This window comes from Hemicordylus capensis, chromosome 4 (assembly GCF_027244095.1).
Source record: "Hemicordylus capensis ecotype Gifberg chromosome 4, rHemCap1.1.pri, whole genome shotgun sequence".
NCBI classification, from domain to species: domain Eukaryota; kingdom Metazoa; phylum Chordata; class Lepidosauria; order Squamata; family Cordylidae; genus Hemicordylus; species Hemicordylus capensis.
Window position 1 is genome coordinate 106,760,177 of NC_069660.1, and position 19,436 is coordinate 106,779,612.

At 42.5% G+C, this 19,436-nt stretch overlaps 1 protein-coding gene across 26 annotated transcripts in view; it reads left to right on the top strand.

Annotated features, from left to right (window-relative positions):
• Positions 1-19,436, top strand: part of LRRC7 (leucine rich repeat containing 7) — a 378,525-nt gene that overhangs the window by 154,215 nt on the left and 204,874 nt on the right. For all 26 annotated transcript variants that reach the window (XR_008306746.1, XM_053248546.1, XM_053248555.1 and 23 more), the window contains one exon: positions 17,533-17,650. Coding sequence is in view for 25 of the 26 variants with exons in the window: in XM_053248546.1 (XP_053104521.1) it covers positions 17,533-17,650 (118 nt within the window). In the remaining variant the exon portion in view is untranslated. The remainder of the gene's footprint in view (positions 1-17,532; positions 17,651-19,436) is intronic.

Here is a 19,436-nt window from a genome sequence, read left to right on the forward strand (position 1 = left end):
AAGCAGGTGAAGTTGAACCCCCTCCCCTCCAAATTCTGCAGCCCTGCAGCAAGCTCAGGAGGTGCTGAGAGACCTCCCCGACGCCATCACAAACAGGAGACAATTTGATCTGACAGTTCTGGATGGGGTTACACTTCCCCAGTAGGAACAGGTGTGCAGTCTGCAAGTGCTTCTGTATCAAAACCTCTCCCAGCCAGTGTTGCAGGTTGAGGCAATGGCTAGAGCTGCTTTCTATCTGCTTTGGGTGATATGCCAGCTGCGTCCATCTCTTGAGATAAATGACCTCAGAACAGTGGTACATATGCTGATAACCTCCAGACTTGACTACTGAAATGTACTCTATGTGGGGCTGCCTTTGTACATAGTCTGTAAACTGGAGTTGGTATCGAATGTGGCAGCCAGGTTAGTCTCTGTGTCATCTCAGAGAGATTTTTACTCCTATACTAAAAGAACTACACTGGCTACGAATAAGATTTCCCAAGACTCTGGAATATGCTCTCTTCTGAAATAAGAGGTTTCCCATCTCTGACAACTTTAGAGACTGAATGTTTCTCCCAAGCTTTTAAACTTGACTATGGTTTTAATTTTTTTTTAGGGTTTCCAATTTTTGTCTTAAGTTGCTGTTGTTGTTATTGTTGTTGTTGTTGTTGTTGTAAGCTCCCCAGAGATGGAAATTTGGGGTAGTCTACAAATTAGATAGATATAAAATAAAATATATTCAAAATAATTGTACATTCATCTAGTGTTATTCCACACTACAGATATAATTATTTGATGAATAATTCCAACATTAGCCTTTTCTATATCTTTTACAGTCCTCTAAGTCTAGGACATTCATTTTTATCAAGGCTTGTTTGAGGCTTCTGTGCTTGCTGGGTGACTTCAATTACCCACCCATCGACTGGGTAAATCCACAGTCAAGTAATTACAAAGAGGTCAAATTTCTAGGTATGCTGAATGATTGTGCCATGACCAATTGGTCATGGAACCAACCAGAGAGAAGGCAACCTTGGTCTTAATCCTGAGTGGCATCCAGGACCTGGTGCGTGATGTCAGTGTCATGGACCCTTTAGGAAACAGTAACCATAATGTGATCAAATTCAGCATACATGTGGGGAAAGAATCACCAAAGAGGTCTAACACAGAAACTTTGAATTTCAGAAGAGGAAACGTCTCCAAAATGAAAGGTATGGTGAAAAGAAAGAAAGCTGAAATGAGTAGTATGGTGAAATGAAAAGAAAGCTGAAAGGAAAAATCAAGAGAGTCACTTCACTCCAGAATGCAAGGAATTTATTTAAAACCACAACAGCAGAAGCCCATTTAGAATGTATACCCAAAAGGAGGAAAGGTACCAATAAGTCCAGGAGGATGCTAGCATGGCTAACAGGTAAAGTGAGGAAAGCCTTAAAGTATAAGAGGACTTCCTTCCAAAATTGGAAGGCCTGTCCAAATGAAGAGAACAGAAAGGAACACAAACTCTGGCAAAAGAAATGCAAGGCAACAATAAGGGAGGTGAAAAGAGAGTTTGAGGAATATTTAGCTAAAAGCATCAAGGGGAATTTTTTTTTTTTTAAAAAAAACTTCTTTAAATACATCCAAAGCTGGCAAGCTGCCAGGGAGGTGCTTGGACCATTAGACAATGAGGGAGTGAAAGGGATTATTAAGGAAGATATGGAGGTTGCAGAGAAGCTAAATGATTTTTTGCATCTGTCTTCACGGCAGAGGATACTGAGCATATAACTGTTCCTGAACCAGGCTTTTCAGGGATGGAGGCTAAAGAACTGAGTCAGATAGAAGTGACAAGAGATGTCTGGAAAAATTGAAAACTAGCAAATCGACAGGGCCAAACGCCATCCATCCAAGAGTCCTCGAAGAACTCAAATGTGAAATTGCCAACCTCCTTGAAAAAATATATAACTTATCCCTACAATCAGGCTACGTACCGAAGGACTGGAAAGTAGCAAACATAACACCGATTTTCAAAAAAGAGATCCGGGGTGATGCGGGAAATTAAAGTCTAGTAAACTTAATGTCTGTTCCAGGCAAATTGATGGAAAGCATTCTCAAGTATAAAATTGTAAAGCACATAGGAGAACAGGCCCTGCTGCGGGAGAACCAGCATGGCATCTGCAAAGATAAATCTTGCCTCACAAACCTTTTGGAGTTCTTTGAGAGTGTCAGCAGGTATGTGGATAAAGGTGATCCGGTTGACATAGTATACCTGAACTTCCAAAAGGTTTCGACAAAGTTCCTCATCAAAGACTCTTGGGAAAACTTAGCAGTCATGGGATAAGGGGACAAGTACATATATGGATTGCTAACTGATTGAAGGACAGAAAACAAAGGGTAGGAGAGTTTTCACAATGGAGGGAAGTAAGAAGTGGGGTCCCCCAAGGACCAGTGCTTTTTAACTTGTTCATAAATGATCTAGAAGTTGGGGTAAGTAGTGAGGTGGCCAAATTTGCAGATGACACCAAACTATTTAGGGTAGTGAAATCCAAAACAGATTGTGAGGAGCTGCAAAAAAATCTCTCCGAACTAGGGGAGTGGGCAACAAAATGGCAAATGTGGTTCAGTGTATGCAAGTGTAAAGTGATCCATATTGGGGCAAAAAACCCCAACTTTATGTATATGCTGATGGGAGCTCAGCTGTTGGTGACTGACCAGGTGAGGGATCTGGGACTGTAGTGGACAGCTTGTTGAAAGTGTCCACTCAATGTACAGAAGCTGTGAAAAAGGCCAGTTCCATGCTAGAGATTATTAGGAAGGGGATTGAAAGTAATATTATAATGCCCTTATACAAAACTATGGTGCAGCCACACTTGGAGTACTGCGTACAATTCTGGTCACCACTTCTAAAGGGCATCAAAGAACTGGAAAAGGTGCAGAAGAAGGCAACCAAGATGATCAGGGGCCTAGAGCACCTTCCTTACGAGGCAAGGCTACAACACCTGGTGCTTTTTAGTTTAGAAAAAAGAAGACTGTAGGGAGACATGACAGAGGTCTATAAAATCATGCATGGTGTGGAGAAAGTGGATAGAGAGAAACTCTTTTTCCTCTCATATAACACTAGAACCAGGGATCATCCCATGAAATTGATTGCCTGGAAATTTAGGACCAACAAACAGAAGTACTTTTTCACACAATGCATAATTAACTTGTGGAATTCTCTGCCACAAAATGTGTGACAGCCAACAAACTGGATGGCTTTAAGGGGGGTTTGGATAACTTCATGGAAGAGGTCTATCAACAGCTCCTAGTCGGAGGGCTATAGGCCATCTCCAGCCTAAGAGGCAGGAAGCCTGTGGATACCTGTTGCAGGGGAGTAACAGCAGGAGAGAGGGCATGCCCTCAACTCCTGCCTGTAGGCTTCCAGTGGCATCTGGTGGGCCACTGTGTGAAACCGGATACTGGACTAGATGGGCCTTGGGCCTGATCCAGCAGGGCTATTCTTATGTTATGTTCTTAACAACCCTCATAGCTGCATGAAAGAAGCTTCAGTGGTGTTACTCCAGCTGGTTAGAGGCTAAGCTTATCAGGTACAGGGGCTGGAATTGGTGGCCTTCAGCCCTTCCAGTTTAGCTATTCTCATAGTTCATATTTCTGTGGTACTATTGCTTTTATTATGCAGACATTGCTGCATGCAGCACTGTGTGAAGGTAAAATAAGAGTTTAGAACCATCCATCCACAGATTACTAAAGCTGCATCAATCTCAAGGGGGGACAGGAGACAAACTGAAAAGAAGTATTAGCTTCACAGGAGCTAATTAGTAATAGCAAATGAAAGGCATTAATTCTGAGTAATTAATTTTGCTTGCTATTGTGCTATGGAGAGATAGCGCTTAATAAGCTGAAAGAAGTATTTCTAGATCTTTCTAGGCCACATTCATTTTTTAATATCTAAGGAAGCATCTCTCTGAGAAGCAAACTGTATAATAGGGGCCAGAGTATGCAGACTCATAAGAATCTGCAAAGGAATTGAAGGCAATTAGGTGGTTGTAGCTTGGGGTTTCATGATCACCTTTGCAACTAGGGTCCTGTCTCAAATGGTGTCTGCTCCCACTAATTGTGTGGAACATGAGGATGATGCATCAAATGTAGAGTATGTTCCACACAGTTAGTGGGGGCAGACACCAGTTGAAACCAGGAGCGCTCCTAGGTAATTTTGGTGCCTGGATCTGAAGGGCTTCAGAGGCTCCCCCCCCCACCCGCCCTGCCTGCCACAAGTTAATTTTTTTAAAAAAAGTTTGACCTGCTGCAAACCATGGTGCCAAGGTCTAGTGGGGGACTCCAAGGTCCAGGGGGATCTCCTGCCTGCTGCCACCCACCCTGCTGCTGACCATCAAAGATTCAAGCCAGGCTGCTGTGTGGGGTGTGTGGGGTTCAGCCAAGCCTGAGGGGGCCTCTGAGAAGTGCTGGCAGCTGCAGCCATCTGTGCAGGCTGCCACTGTCGCAGTAATGGGCAGGGGCTGGGCAAGAGTGGGGATAGGGAATGGGGATGATGATGGGGCCACACAGCTGTAGCCGTGCTGTGCTCCTCTGCTCCTCGTGGAGCGGGACTTGGGGAGCGGGCTCTGAGCTCGACCTCTTGGCCCCCTAGCCCTTGAGAACTGTGAGGAGCTTCCTTGCAGTTCTTGTGAGAACCTCACAGTTCTCGTGAGAACTTTGCAAGAACTGCAAGGAAGACTTAGACTTAGACCCTACAATTACTGCGGTGTCTGATGCGGAGTTGTCTAGCAACTCCTCTTATGTGGTTAAGCTGGATCAGATTCTGACTCCTGAGGGTGGTGTGGCCTACTACCTGTTCTCTTGGTGGTAGGCCGCCAATTTAAATTGTTTTAAGTGGCTTTAATTTTAAGCTATTTTATGTTGTTGTAAACTGCCTGGAGATGGAAGTTGGGGCAGTCTACAAATTTGAAAAAAGAAGAAGTAAAAATCAGATTATGCTTGCAAATTTCGTTCTTACTAATTCCCCTCCCAGTTTACTTCAAGGCATACGTACACATTTGTGTATGTAGGATGCATAGGGTTGAGCAAGAGTGTCAGTAGGCTAAGTATGTTGACCTGTGTGCTCAACCACTGCATATATTTCGCTTAAAGCAGGTAGAGGATGTCCGGCCAAGGGACAGTAATTAATGCCTACAGGAGCTATACCAGCTAGTTTAAAAACTGCAGTGGTTAAGCTCCTGCTAAAGAATACCTCTTTTTCTCCTCCCACTATGTTAGCGCATTCTGTTCTGGTTTTTAGGAAAGGTGTGTGAGCATGTAGTGGAATCACAGCTCCAGCTTCCTGGTGAAATTGATTGTAGGCACTGGGCAAAAATGTGATCAGAAACATCTGTTGTATGTACCAGCTAGAAGGGTAGGAGAGCATTTTTTCATGTACTGAGGCAACTAACTCCATCATTCCCATAAGCACAAGATTTCAATTATCACAGTTTTGGCATTCATGAGGGGAGAAGTGAATGATAATCAAGGGCTTCCTGTATATTTGAAATTACAGGAGATAATTTTGATCACAAACCCCAATGCCTACTTTCAATGGACTTCAGAATCTCAGTTTTAAAAGCAAATAGAAAGATGGTGGGTAACTGCTTGGTAGTAGCAGCAGTGCTGAGAGCCAACTACTGGAAATCAAACACACAGAGCCCATTCTCATGATCAGTTGAGAGAGCTACCTGGCGGAAGGAAGGGAAGGATGCTTAGACTTACCTTCCTCACCGACGATCCTCTGTCCATTCTGGGCATGCAGTTCACGTGCCCACACAAACACCCGCTACCCCTGGCAGCACATAGGTTTGGAGGCTGGGACGTATCATCCCCTCCCCTGGAACTCCCATAATGCACCACACAAGAGCGGGGATCCCCATTAGGAACATAATAAAAAAGGAACACACAATCTTGTCTGGTTGTCCTTCCCCACCCTTTTGTTTGGTAACTGATTTTCTATCCCCCTGTCTGTCTGATAGCTGTCCTGTTTTCGGGGCTGAAATAGCCCTAATTGTCCTGATGGACAATCTATGCCAGGAACTACATGGGGGGGAATGTGTCCGTGTTGGCTTTGCTGGACCTCTTTGCAGTTCTTTTATACATAGACCATCTTTCTGGACCATATGGCCAAATGGGACCTGAAGTCATCATTTTGTGGCTTCTCCAGTCTTTCCTGGAAGGCAAGTCTTAGAAGTTGGTGCTGGGGGTGGGGGCAGATGTTTGGCACTGTGGTCTCACTGTGATGTCCCACAGGGTCGCTTGTTCTCTATGCTATATAACATACATAAAACTGTTGTCAGATATTGTCTAGAAATTTGAAGTTAACTGTTATCAGTGTGATGATTTCATGCAGCTATATTTCACTTTGCCATCTCAGTGGAGGGAAGCTGTCAGGATCCTAAATCAATGATGGCCTGGATGTGGGCAAACTATCTGAAGTTTATCTGGACAAGTTAGAAGTTTTCCTAGTTAGAAACATGACTGATCTAGTGATAGAATGCCATCCTGCTCTTGATGGGTTGCATTCCCTTTGAATTACCAGGTTTCAGTCTGGGAGTACTCCTGGACCAGGTACTGCCTGTTCCTCAATGCTCAGGTGGCTACTGTGGCCAGGAGTGATTTCCCTTAGTTTAGGCTATGTTGCCAGAACTGCCTCAGAATGCTGGCGAGACGTTCCAACTATTTTTATTATTTTTTAAAATAAAAAATAAGGTGGGGGAATTAGCTTGGCTTGAAGAACAGTTCTGTTACAGTATCAGTTTGAGCAAGTTTGGTGATTGGAAAGGATGAGGAGGCAGAAATGTAATGCATCAGATTTACTGAAGGTAAAATGAGGATACAGGAAGGCAAACGTGATTTAGGCAAGGCAATAAAATCTTGGTTAATGTTCTAAGCAAAAAACTTGCTGCAAGTAATTTAGGACAGGTTAACTTTACCTATCTTTATTCCAGTGGTGTGTTTGGTGCACTTGCAGGTCAGTGTACTGGCAGGTGTTCTCTCAGGGAAAGGTGGGAAGGCAGAAAAAAGAAAGAGTGAGGGGCAAAAGAACTGGCAGGGTAAAGGTCCATACAGATTCCAAGACCATGTGGCTTGGCCAGGAGTACTTATTCTCCAAAACATGCCCGGATGCAATTAATAAGTCATGCTTCCTCCTTGGAGGGACAGAACTCAAGTGTAACAATGAAGTTCATAGTTGCATAAACTGGTTAGTCTTGGGCGTGACTGGCCAAACAAAAGTTGAGGATAGCTTGTGGAAGTGTGTGTGTAGATCCGAATAGCTGGTAGATGTAAGGCTTATCTGGAAACGGAGATTCCACTCCAGGTGCAAAGATATATGTTTTTAGATGTTAATGAGCCACTTCCACTCTGGTGGTTGCCAAGTAATTGGGCAATTAATGGTGGATTGGGAAATGTTGCTTCTTATCTGAGTTGCAGAAGAGAAGCAATACTATCTCTGTTGCGAAAAGGGAGTATTTTCTTCCTTTGAGGTATTTCCTTTGAATTTGGTCTACTTGCTGGATGGTTGCCTCCTCTTGAGATAATGAGATAGAGGTTGGGGGTGATCCCTTGCTGTCTTAGCTATTATGACCTTGGGGTGCATTGCCCCATGCTTTCCTCATGCCAAGCGACCAGCTGTGAGCTCTTGCCAAATATGGGCATGTGAAAAGTTCATGATCCCATGAACTGAAGTATTCAAAATGGAGACTGTGAGCCCACAGTTCCAATAGCATGGGGTGTGTATGTTTTGCGCTCCCCAAAATCAGGCTTTATGACAATAGCTAAGGCTGGGGTCAATGTATTAGACTTACCAAGTACAGTGGCAGTGATATGATCTTTCCCAGTGCATTCTGAGAAGGAAAATTGTGATAGCAAGGAGGCAAGCTGTGTTTCTGCCAGTACTGCTGCTGCCTGCTTCCCTCTTCCCCAGAGACCTTTTACACTAAAAAGAAAGCAAGAAGACCACTACCTCCTCTCTTGGTAAATTCTCCCACCTCCTTGAATTTTCACAGCAAATTCAAGCTGGGAGAAACGGTACCCTCTGAAATTACTCTCCCCATTTCCACTGCAGATGAAGCAATTTTGACACATTCCTAGTTTCAGTACATTCCTGTTCCCATTCCTGGAGAAGAGACCTTGGCCACAGTCATGGATGCAATAGTTAACATACGTGTGAACTGTTTATTTGTACTCTACGTAGTCTTTGAAGACTGTATGGAACTTTACTTCAGCTGGTGCAAAATGCTACTGATAAAATTCTGACTACAGCCAGTTTCCTGGGAGACTCTTGTTCCAGTATTATTGTATCAGTGACACTGACTCCTGGTTCACATGTACACACACACACACACAGACCTTTCCTTCCATATATTTTTCATATTCTTGTCTTTTTCTTCCATACCTGTTTGAAATTTCATGTTGTTCAAGTACCTCTATTAATTCATGAAGATATGTGTATTGTGAGCTTTGGTGAACAATTAAATTAGAATATAAGCAGCCTGATTGCTTAACTTTGGGTAAATCTTGTCCACAGTTTGTTATTCTGTTGCTTGGCCACCTTCTCTTTTCCTGCCCCTTTAGTCAAATTTTGGATGCTCAGTGTAGTAGCTTGTTCACTCCAGCAGGCAATTGTTTATAACTGGAGAAGCAATTTAGTTAGACTCTCCAGGGGGTTGAAGGAAAAATGATATAGAGAAGTGAGTCATTTCTCCGGCTGTATATATCAGTTAACAGAAAAAACTCAGGATCTTAAATCATATTTTTCTGCTTCATAGAGATGAAATGGGGTGTGATGGAGGTCAGTTTACCAGTGGCTACTTCAGAGTTATTTCCTGTTTAAATTAAAATGCATGGCTAATATTTACCAATAATTTAAAGAGACTTTTTAAAATCAAAGATTCCATTTTATTCTTCTTCTTATTATTATTAGTTAGATTTCTATACCACCCTTTCAAAAATGGCTCCGGGCAGTTTACACAGAGAAATAATATATAAATAAGATGGATCCCTGTCCCCAAAGGACTCACAATCTAAAAAGAAACATAGGATAGACACCAGCAACAGTCACTGGAATATGTCATTGGTGATAAGTTGTCTTTCCAATTTCCCAAAATGCATTGGTAGCAAAAGAGAGAAATTACACAGAAGTGGTCTGCACTAAGACTTCTGAGAGCCCCATCTATTATTTTGATTACTTTTGAAATAATATAAAAGCTCAAAATGAATTGATGTAAATTCTCTATTGACTCTTCAGCCAAACTTCAAATCTGTCCACTACTCACAAGCAACATCCAATTAGGAGAAGTGACATGTTGTCACACATTTTTACTTACTGAACATTGGGAGAACAAAAGCATCTTGGGTGAACAAATGTGTCTTGACTGCCTTTTTAAAAGTTGTAAGAGATGTGGAGCATACTTCACCTATACTCCCAATATCTTCTTGCAACCCTGTCACCCTAGAAAGGTAATTTAGCAGGTGCTCTATTCTCTTTATTCCCTTCCCTTCTGGGAACTGAGGAACCCTTTCCCCCTTGTTATTCCAACAATGAATGGGTGTGTGTGCAAAAAGGAGCCCCCAACAGACAGGGGCAGGATCCCTGGGTTAAGTCTACCTTTCACCAGTATAGGTGGGAAGAGAGGGGTCCAATCCTCTCTTCCCAGGGAAAGAGGGGTCCTCAAGTCTCTTACTCTCTAACTGGAGAAGACAGTTTGTCTTTCCCAAGGGATATTAAAAGAGGACTCCCAAAAGGGATCCTTGTGACAAAACATTTTTCTAGACATTTAACTTGAGTTTGACAAACTGTCCAGACTGGAACCTATGTGCAGCAACACTGCAAGTGGATTCACCCTAGGGAGATGCTACTTTTTGGTTGTAGGCTCCTTTCCAATGTTTGTTCCTTTCCAGTGTATGGGTTTGCACCACAATCCGTGCTGAGGGGAGTCTTGATGACTGCCCTTTCAAATCCCAGGAACCTGCACTAATTCTGTCAAGCTCCCCTGCTCTTTAAACTATGGTGTGTTGAATCCAGATTAATCCTCCAGATTAATCTGAAAGTGGCACTCACCTGGCATGCCAGGCGCCACTTTGCCAGCCGGTAACAGGTCCCAGAAACACCTCCTACAACTACTGGATATGAAATCTGCTGTAGTCACTAGTAGCAGCTGTGCAGCTATATTTCAGCATAAACTCTACTGAAATGTCTTTTCTCTCGTCCACCCACCCACCACCCTCTCCTTCCCAGTTCCCGGTGAGTCTTCTGTGTTTCTCCCATAGAAGCTGCCCTGAGAACAATTTGTTATGGAGTAGATAACAAATGAAGTTATTTATTATTTATTTATTTATTATTATTGTTTACACAGTCAGACAGGTGTTATTGACTGGTTTGTTTTATCCAGACATCGAGTCCTTCCCAAGGACCTGGGATGGCTGGATTTTATTATCAGTGTTGTTGCTGTTATTATTATATATATCGTCGCAGAATATAGGCTGTTCCCAGTAATGTTGCTTTTTGTAACTGGCTGATGGTGATTTCTGTGGTCCCTATGGTGTTGAGGTGCTCTTCAAGTTGTTTTGGAATTGCACCTAGGACACCAATTACCACTGGGATTATTTGGGTCTTCTTCTGCCACAGCCTTTCAATTTCAATTTGTAGATCTTTGTATTTTGTAATTTTTTCTATTTCTTTTTCTTCTATTCTGCTGTCCCCTGGTATTGCTATGTCGATTATTTTGACTTGTTTTTCTTTCTTCTCAACTACAGTTATATCTGGTGTATTGTGTGGCAGATGTTTGTCTGTTTGTAGTTGGAAATCCCATAATATTTTTGCATCTTCATTTTCTACAACTTTTTCAATGTTATGGTCCCACCAGTTAATTATTTATTATTATTATTATTATTAGTAGTAGTAGTAGTAGTAGTAGTATTTATTCTCCCACAATATCCCCTTCTCATTTGGAAGAACCGCTTGCCATCCTGGTGGTATCACTAATTATGCATATGGTGTTTAGCTTAGAAATTCCAGGAAACTCTCTCGTATAAGGAATGGCAGGAAAGAGTTAATAAGTGTTTTCCCTAGTCGGTGATTGATGCTGAGAAGACATGATCACACAGAGCTTGTCCCCTCTCACTTCCTGGCAAATTGTTGCTGGGACTAGCAGACTGACACGCTGATGCAATGCCCACAGTCTGGCAATGCAAGTGGAACCTCAGTGAACTATGAATAGGGAGGGGTTGTTCTGGCCAGCAGTAACTAAACTGGAGTTGTTCAATCATCTGTGGCATAATTCTTGGGTTCAGAAATTAACCACAGGTTTGTTTAACAACTTTGGCGCTAGTATAAAGTAGTATACTGGCCTGAATTGGGCCAGTATAAGGCAGCTCCCTGTGTTTTCCTGGTTGCCTTCTCCAATAGGGATGTGTCTGAACTGCGGTTTGAAGCATAGTTTGAGCACTTTTAGGTACATTTGAAAGGAAACTTTAAGAAAAAGGAGAGGAGGTCTTTACCTGCTCTTCGCTGCCCCATCCAGCTTTCTGCTGGGGATGGCACACATCCCAATAATCTCCTGTGTGGCATCAGCATGCACATGGTGTCCACACATGCACGAGTGCCATTTTTGTGGTCAGCATGATGTTGCTGACCATGCACATGCACGGACTCCATGAGCATGCTGATGCCACGCAGGTGGGGGGGGGATTATTGGGATGTGCGCTGCCCCAGCTGGAAGCTGAATGGGGCAGCTGAGATCAGGTAAGGAGCTGCTCTCCTTTTTCTTAAAGTTCCCTTTAGAATTTCCCTAAAAGTTCTTGAACTGTGGTTCGGGCACATCCCTATTCTGCAATACACTGGTAAGAACAAAGAAAAGGCAAATATTTTTTTAAAAAATATTGCCCAACTTTCCATCAAGTGGAAAAGGTTTTCTTTTTCTTCAACCATCCTGAAGAGATATATACATGAAATATGTCATCTACTTATGGTGGAAAATATTAGGAATCATACAGGAAATGGCTATGATAAAACACAAATTTGGCACCAACTGAAAGCGTGGGTTATCAATTTCTAGGCCCCCCAGATATCTCTTTACTATGCTACTATCTTTTCCCTAAAAGTAAAATGCTTTCCAGATTTGGAAATTTGATATTTTCATGTTTTAAACTTTAAAGCTTTATTTGTTAAATAAACTGAACAATCTTAAATTTTTTTTCAATGTGTGTGTGTTCTGAAACAATAACACCAGATATTTTGAAATAATTGAAGATTCCTCTGTGAAAATGTGAAAATGTTTGCAAAATGATATTACTACTTTTAAACAACAAAATAGAATGTTAGGGCGTGTTGTAAAATAACTCTTCAACCTAAAAGTAATCTTTGCATTTTTCTTAGTGTTATTGTGAAATTCCTAATTTGTACTTTGCATGTGCTCAGAGGTTAGTTTGAAACAGCCTCTCCAGGTAGGACCAGCTGTGGTGAAATCAGCCAGCTAAAATATACTTGTCGATATGAAGATTTGTACTGTCCTTTGTAATCAGTGGATCTTCCTTAGAGATGGTTGATTATTATGTAGGCAGGGAGGGATAAAAACTGACCCAGATTATCTTCTTTATATATAATTCTCTTAAACATACCCATCGCTAATCCCATGTGTGGCAGTTCTCGCGAGAGTTCGTGAGAAGCTGCCGGATAGGATAGCGATGGGGATGGGGGAGAAAATAGGGATGCTGGCCAGCGAAAGGAGGAGGCAGTGGTGGGCCAGCCCAGCCCAGCCAGTGGGAGCAGCAGGCAGCGGGCCGGTGGGAGGAGGAGGCCACTGCTGGGAGTTGGTGGGCGGGAGGAGGTGGCAGGCTGGCTTTCCGGCCAGTCCATCAGCCAGAAAATGCTGGCAGGGGGGCAGATAAGGGGGGAGAAGAAGCAGGCTGGCCAGCCAGCCCAGCCTAGCCTGAAAGCACGGGGGGAAGAAGCTGACAGGGGGAGAAGCAGGCCAGTTGGCCGGCCAGAAAGCCGGGTGGGGCAGGGGGAGAAAAAGGCAGCGGTGGTGGGTGGGCCGGCTGGAGGCGCAGATGCTCTGCACCCGGCCCAGCTAGTTCCATTTATAGTCTGTTGGAAAACTGGGCTTTACTATGAAGGATGGACGCAGGGTTAGATAAGGAAATAAAAATGAGAGAATCTGTTGAGGGGAGAAAAAATACAAAAGAGTTGGCTTATCTGGAAAGAGAGGGGGATCCCGGACACAATAATATAAAGAGAGAGAGAAACACCCCTAACATGCAGGGTGTTTGTTTACTACTAGTTAGGGAACATATTCGGATTTAGGGAAAGAAAGCTTCATTTACTCCATCTTTTCCTTTTCCTTTGTTCAGTTGCTGTTAAAAGACATATCTTTCTTCAGTTATTGTTTCTGTTATTGATATTTTCATGGGCATCATAAAATATAACCTTTTTAAAATTTCAACTTATTCAGTTTTGCAGTCTGTTCTGCCACTGAGCAAATGCCCATCGGGTTCTCTGCTTACCCAGTGAAGGAATGCCTGATTAAATAATTTTTGTAGCTTTGCTGAAACTTGTTCTTTGTCCAGGATAATCTGGGGATTAAATAAAGAGTGTGTCCCAGGGGCTAGACTTATGTAGTCTGAAAGTTAAACTTCAGGGGAACTAACTAGATGTTTCCATGTGTTTTCTTGTTGTGACAGCAGAGAATTAAGTATAGTGTTGCAGGGGCGTAGCAAGGTTGGAGTGGGCCCAGAGACAAGATTTTAAAATGGCCCCCAAGGATTTAAGTCTGATATTCCAAAATAAGTATGCTGCCTGCAAATACATTTCACTGAATACACACACACACACGTCACAATATATAGTGATATACATTGAGTACTATACATTTGTATTACTTTTAATGCCTAGAACACACTAGAAAGATGAATTATTAAAATGGGCCCCTCGCTGCAGATTAGCAAAGGAGACTTTCAACCATGCAGGGTGAACCTATGTTTGTTTTCCCAGAATTCTGAACAAATTCAGTCAAGTTTGATTGCAGGAGGTTTTTCACAGGAGGCTTTTAAAGCCCTTTAAGACACATCTCCTCTGGAATGGAGGTGCTGCATTCACATGTTGGCCAGATTTACCCTGAAGTCCCTGCAAGTTATTGGGGAGCAGTTCACACACAAGAAAAATAAAATAAAAGCACCACACATGGTTCACAGTTCTCACTCAGACCTTCTGGGTTGCAAAACAACTTGAACATAAGTGCATTTATAAATGAATGAATGAATAAATAAAATTAATAAAATACTGTTCCAGAAGTTTTTGCAATTTTCTGCCATGAAACAAGCCACTTATAGGACTTTTTAGATAGTTTTTTTTAAGTCAGCAAATTTTCCAAGCTGTTTCAAAATAAATTTTCAGAGACTTCTCGATCCCTCCCCCCACCCCCATATCCAAGCCCTATGGCAAGCAGATCCCTATATATGGGGGGGGGGGGCGGGAAAGGTAACCACAAAAGGAGTTCACACTCCACCTGGCAAATGCTGGTCTGGGTTAAGCAGGGCAGCAAGGGGTCTTCTGCTGCAGAGAACACTCTAGCTGCCTCCTCCTTCCTGGCTTGCTTGGGCCCTACTCGAGTTCAGGCTTCACTGCGGCCTACACGGAGGCCTCCGTGGAAGCCCCGCCCACCCGCCGATCAGCTGAGAGGCGGGAGAAAAGGAGCTCTTTGCAGCTTGCCTGCTGCTTCCATTGCGGGCCAGCAGAACAAGCAGGAGAGACGGCGAAGAGGGCAAGTAGCTGAGAGGCTATGGGGCTGGGCAGGGGGCAATGGGGAGTCACATGAGGTGCCCCTGGGGTGCCCCTCCAGGCAGTGGGGCCCCCAGACAACTGTCTCCCCTTGCCCTATCATTGTTACGCGCCTGTAGTGTTGTTGTTTTGTGGTAAAAGCAGGATTCTGCTTTTTGAAGTCTAGCAACTTGGGACCTTAACCTGTCTGGAATTTTTCCCATTGCGTAGAACTGGGAGCACATATTCCATTTTAATGGATAACAAGAAAATTAGATTTCTTTTGTATGAATCAGTGCTATTAAATTCTACCTTGAGAACTGCATCAAATTGTCACCAAATATATTGAAAATGATCTCTTCTTGCTTCCACACATGGGCATAGCATCCATTGGACAAAGGGGGACAAATGTCCCCAGGCCTAGAGGGCCAGGGGGCCCACAAGGGGCCCCACAAGGCTCACCCTGCCACTACCCTTTCTGCGCCAGGCACTGATACCCTGCAGCTGGTACCCTGCCACTGCCCTTTCTGCGCCAGGTGCTGGTCCCTGAAGAAGCATGCTGGAGCTTCCTTTCTCCTCCTCCCAACAGACTGCCCTTCACCGCTGCTCTGCCCCCTGGCCACCATGCAGGAGCCACCAGAGGAGGGGCTGCCCATCCCCGATTCTCCACCACCCTCAGCGGAATAGGACAGCAACCCCGGCAGCCCCATGCCTGGCCTGGCTCCGCACCATCGAGCTGGCACTTCTGCTGGCCATTGTGGTGTCCACTTTCCTGCACCGAAAGGCTTACCATTCAAGAAACGGGGAGGGGAAGTCTTGTGGGGGGGGGGTAGGTTGCCCCACCCCCTTGCATCTGACATCAGACACAGGGTGTGTGGCATGGGGCTTGTACATGCTTCGCATATGCAATGGAAGCCCCCTGGTTGAACATTGCCCCCCTGCTGCTAGGAACCTCACTACGCCCCTGCTTCCACACCAGGAAGAGCTGTGGTGAGTGAACTACAATCCTTTGTGCTGCTTCTGCAATAGGCAGAGTGATGGTGAAGCAGCCTAACAGTCCCTCTTCCCATTCTTAGCCTTGGAAAGGTGGCTGCCTTATCAAAGTGCAAGGGTGGGGAGGAAGGTGGAATTCAGGCCCCTCTCTCTCCACTTGATACAGAGCAGCAGTTGTCTGGAAACATTGCTTAAGCTGTCACTATGACAGGCTGATTGACAGGAAATATTTCTATTAAATTAACAGACTTTACATTAGTTCCTACAGTCATGTTACCTTTAAAAAATATCTTTCTGAGAATTGCATTGAAGTTAATGAAACTAAGTTCTAAAGGCTGGCAGCACTCCATTGCTTCTGAACACCTATGCGGTCACACACAACATGTGACTCAAAAAACGGAAGTAGCGCTGTGGAAACGGAAACAGACTGGGGCTTTAGCGGCAGTCCAGTCTTTCCCTGCCACTCCAGCACTCTGCCTAGAAAATATTTTCTCATACCAGTAAGGTCATACACCAGACCTCAGCATGCAATAGTAGTATGGTTGATTAATTGGACTATTCTTATTTGGATGATATATTCTTAAATAGTAGATGCAGATGCTTGTTCTTTAGTCTGATAGTCCTTGGGAACTGATTGTGTGTAACTAAGATTCTAAAGAACTACAGGAACGGACCATTGCGCAGCCTCAATCACAGCATTGTTAGCGCTATATAGATTCTTTCCTAAAAAAAAGAATGAGCACATATTGCATGTTAGTTACTCCTATTGGAACCTTAATGTTTAAGGTCATAATAATTTCTCTGAGTTAAATTAGCCCCCACCCCATCTATCTATCTATCTATCTCTGTTGAAAAGGCTTTTCAAAGTCATTTCATTCTTTTGTGAGTGCAGTTCTCACTCTTGCCTTATTGTTGCCATTCCTTGCCATTCTTTCAGAGTGAAAGGTAAATGACAAAATTATTCCAAAAGTAACAATTTCCTTAATGAAAATTGGTTTGCATTAAGCTGCTGCATTCACGAGCCCAAATGGATGATAGCTTTCAGACTCACTGAACCAATGAATCTATTTTGCTGCATGTGAATAGAGGGTAGTACCCTTAATCATATATCCCTAAAGCAGCTGCACAAAGAAATCTACATACTAGGCCTGACATAATGAGTGAGAATTGCATGTAGGGGATCCTTTTGCACATATACAAAGGGAAAGGTTTTGGCAATTCCTCTTCACTTTTGCAGCCACCTGTGCCTTCCAAAAATATATCCCTGAGGGGTCCCCCAACCATTAAGGACATACTTTCAGGATGCCTAGGCAGCTGCAGAGGAAAGGATTGCCAAATGTTGCCCTCCTCCCATATGCACATAGAAGCAGTCCCCACACTCAACTTTCTTAATTAATTAATTAATTAATTAATGATAAACTGCCTGATTTGTGTATCTCTAGGTGGTGTATACAATTTAAAACAACAAATATAAAACAGAGTAAAAACAATTAAAACAATTTCACAGAATCCCTTAGCCATGGTTAAGGCAGGGAATTGGCGAATATGCTGTGGGAAGGAGCTGTGTAGAGGAAATGTACCTAGTCACTTGTTAAGAGATCATACTCCTGTGTACTGAATCTTACTGATTATAAATTTTCAATTAGAAAAGAATTCTATGGAGTGGTAAAATGAGAATATTCTTCAGACAATTAAGGTATTATTGTTAATGTATTTTATGTTCGTATTGCTTCTATTTTAACACGAAACTGGAAGGAAGAATTATAACTCATTTTCTTTTGTTATTATAGCAATTATTCAACTGTCAAGCTCTACGTAAATTGAGTATCCCAGACAATGACCTTTCAAGCCTGCCAACCAGCATTGCTAGTTTAGTTAATCTCAGAGAACTTGACATCAGTAAAAATGGTAAGTAATGTGTTCATTTTCAGTTGTCATAGAATCATAATTTTTTAGCAATGGAGACCACATTAAAACCCATCTTACTCAACTTGCCTTTATGCGACAACAGTATCTTGGAAAAATATTTAGCTGGACAACCTTTTAAAAATGTTTATGCAACCTCAGTTAGTATGTTCTGTTAAGTCTTTCTCTGTGATATATCTTAACACATTCAAGAATGAATAGACCCACTGCTGTGGAACTACAATATTGCTAACCATGATACATTGCAGTAAGGCACACAAATATTGCAAACCAGAATGCCTTTGCAAATGTTTGGGGTTTAGAATACTAATGGCCATTGTGCAGACAGGATGTTTCTCCTCTGCCTTTTCTTCTTAATGTTAATTTAGGGAAGTGGAAATAACAAACAAGCAGGTTTGTTATTATAAAAATGTTTCCATTTGCAAAATAGCACCATCAGTTCATGAAGATAAGATACAAAATTGTTTATCTCTTAAATATATCTTATTTATAAAGGTAGTGATGAATTTGAATACACTTCTAGTAACAGTAATATGTGAGTCCAGTGTTCAATATTGGCAGTTCATTCATTCATTCGTATACCACTGGATGGTTCACAATACAAAAACCAATTTTGAATATTAACATAAAACATACAATCAAACATTAAAATATTAATATAAAAGTCATTTTAAAACTATTAAAACTATGTAAATATTATAAAAAGCCAGGCTGAACAGATGGGCCTTTATTGCTCTTCTGGAGGCCTCCAAAGATAATAAAACTTATTCATGGGGAAGGCAAGAAAATTTGCTTCAGAAAATAGAAGTCCTGCACAAATGACAAGAACAGAAAGGAACACAAACCCTGGCAAAAGAAATGGAAGGAAATAAGAGGTGCAAAAAGAGAGTTTGAGGAACATTTAGCTAAAAGTGTCAAGGGGAATAATAAAAACTTATTTAAATGCATCAGAAGCAGGAAACCTGCCTGGGAGTTGGTTGGACCATTAGATGATGAGGGAGTGAAAGAGATTATTAAGGAGGATATGGAGATTGCAGAGAAGCTGAATGAGTTCTTTGCATCTGTCTTCATGACAGAGGATACTGAGTGTATACCCGACCCTGAACTGAGCTTCTCAGGGACAGAGGCTGAAGAACTGAAATAAATAGAGGTGGCAAGAGATTATGTTCTAACCATCTTGAATAATTTAAAAATTAACAGATCATCAGGCCATCAACTCAAGCATTCTAAAAGAACTCAAATGTGAAATTGCTGATCTCTTAGCAAAAATATGTAACTTGTCGCTACAATTGGGCTCTGTGCCAGAGGCCTGGAAAGTAGCCAATGTAACACCATTTTCCAAAAAGGGATCCGGGGGGGATCCAGGAAATTACAGGCTGGTTAGCTCAAAACATTTGTCTTGAGTAAGTTGATGAAAAGCATACACATAGCTTAACAGGCCAGTTAGCTTAACATCTGTCCTGGGTAAGCTGATGAAAAGCATACACATACAAGAACAAGGCTTGCTGGAGGAGAACCAGCATGGCTTCTGCAAGCATAAGTCTCAGTTTATTAATCTCTTGGAGTTCTCTGAGAGTGTTGGCAGGGATGTGGATAAAGGTGATACAGTTGACATAGTATATTGGACTTTCAAAAAGTTTTAGTTCCTCTTCAAAGCTTCTTCTGTAAATTTAGCAGTCATGGGATAAGGGGACAGGTTCATGTGTGGATTGGTAAGTGGTTAAAGGACAGGAAACAGAGGGTAGGAATAAATGGACAGTTTTCCAAA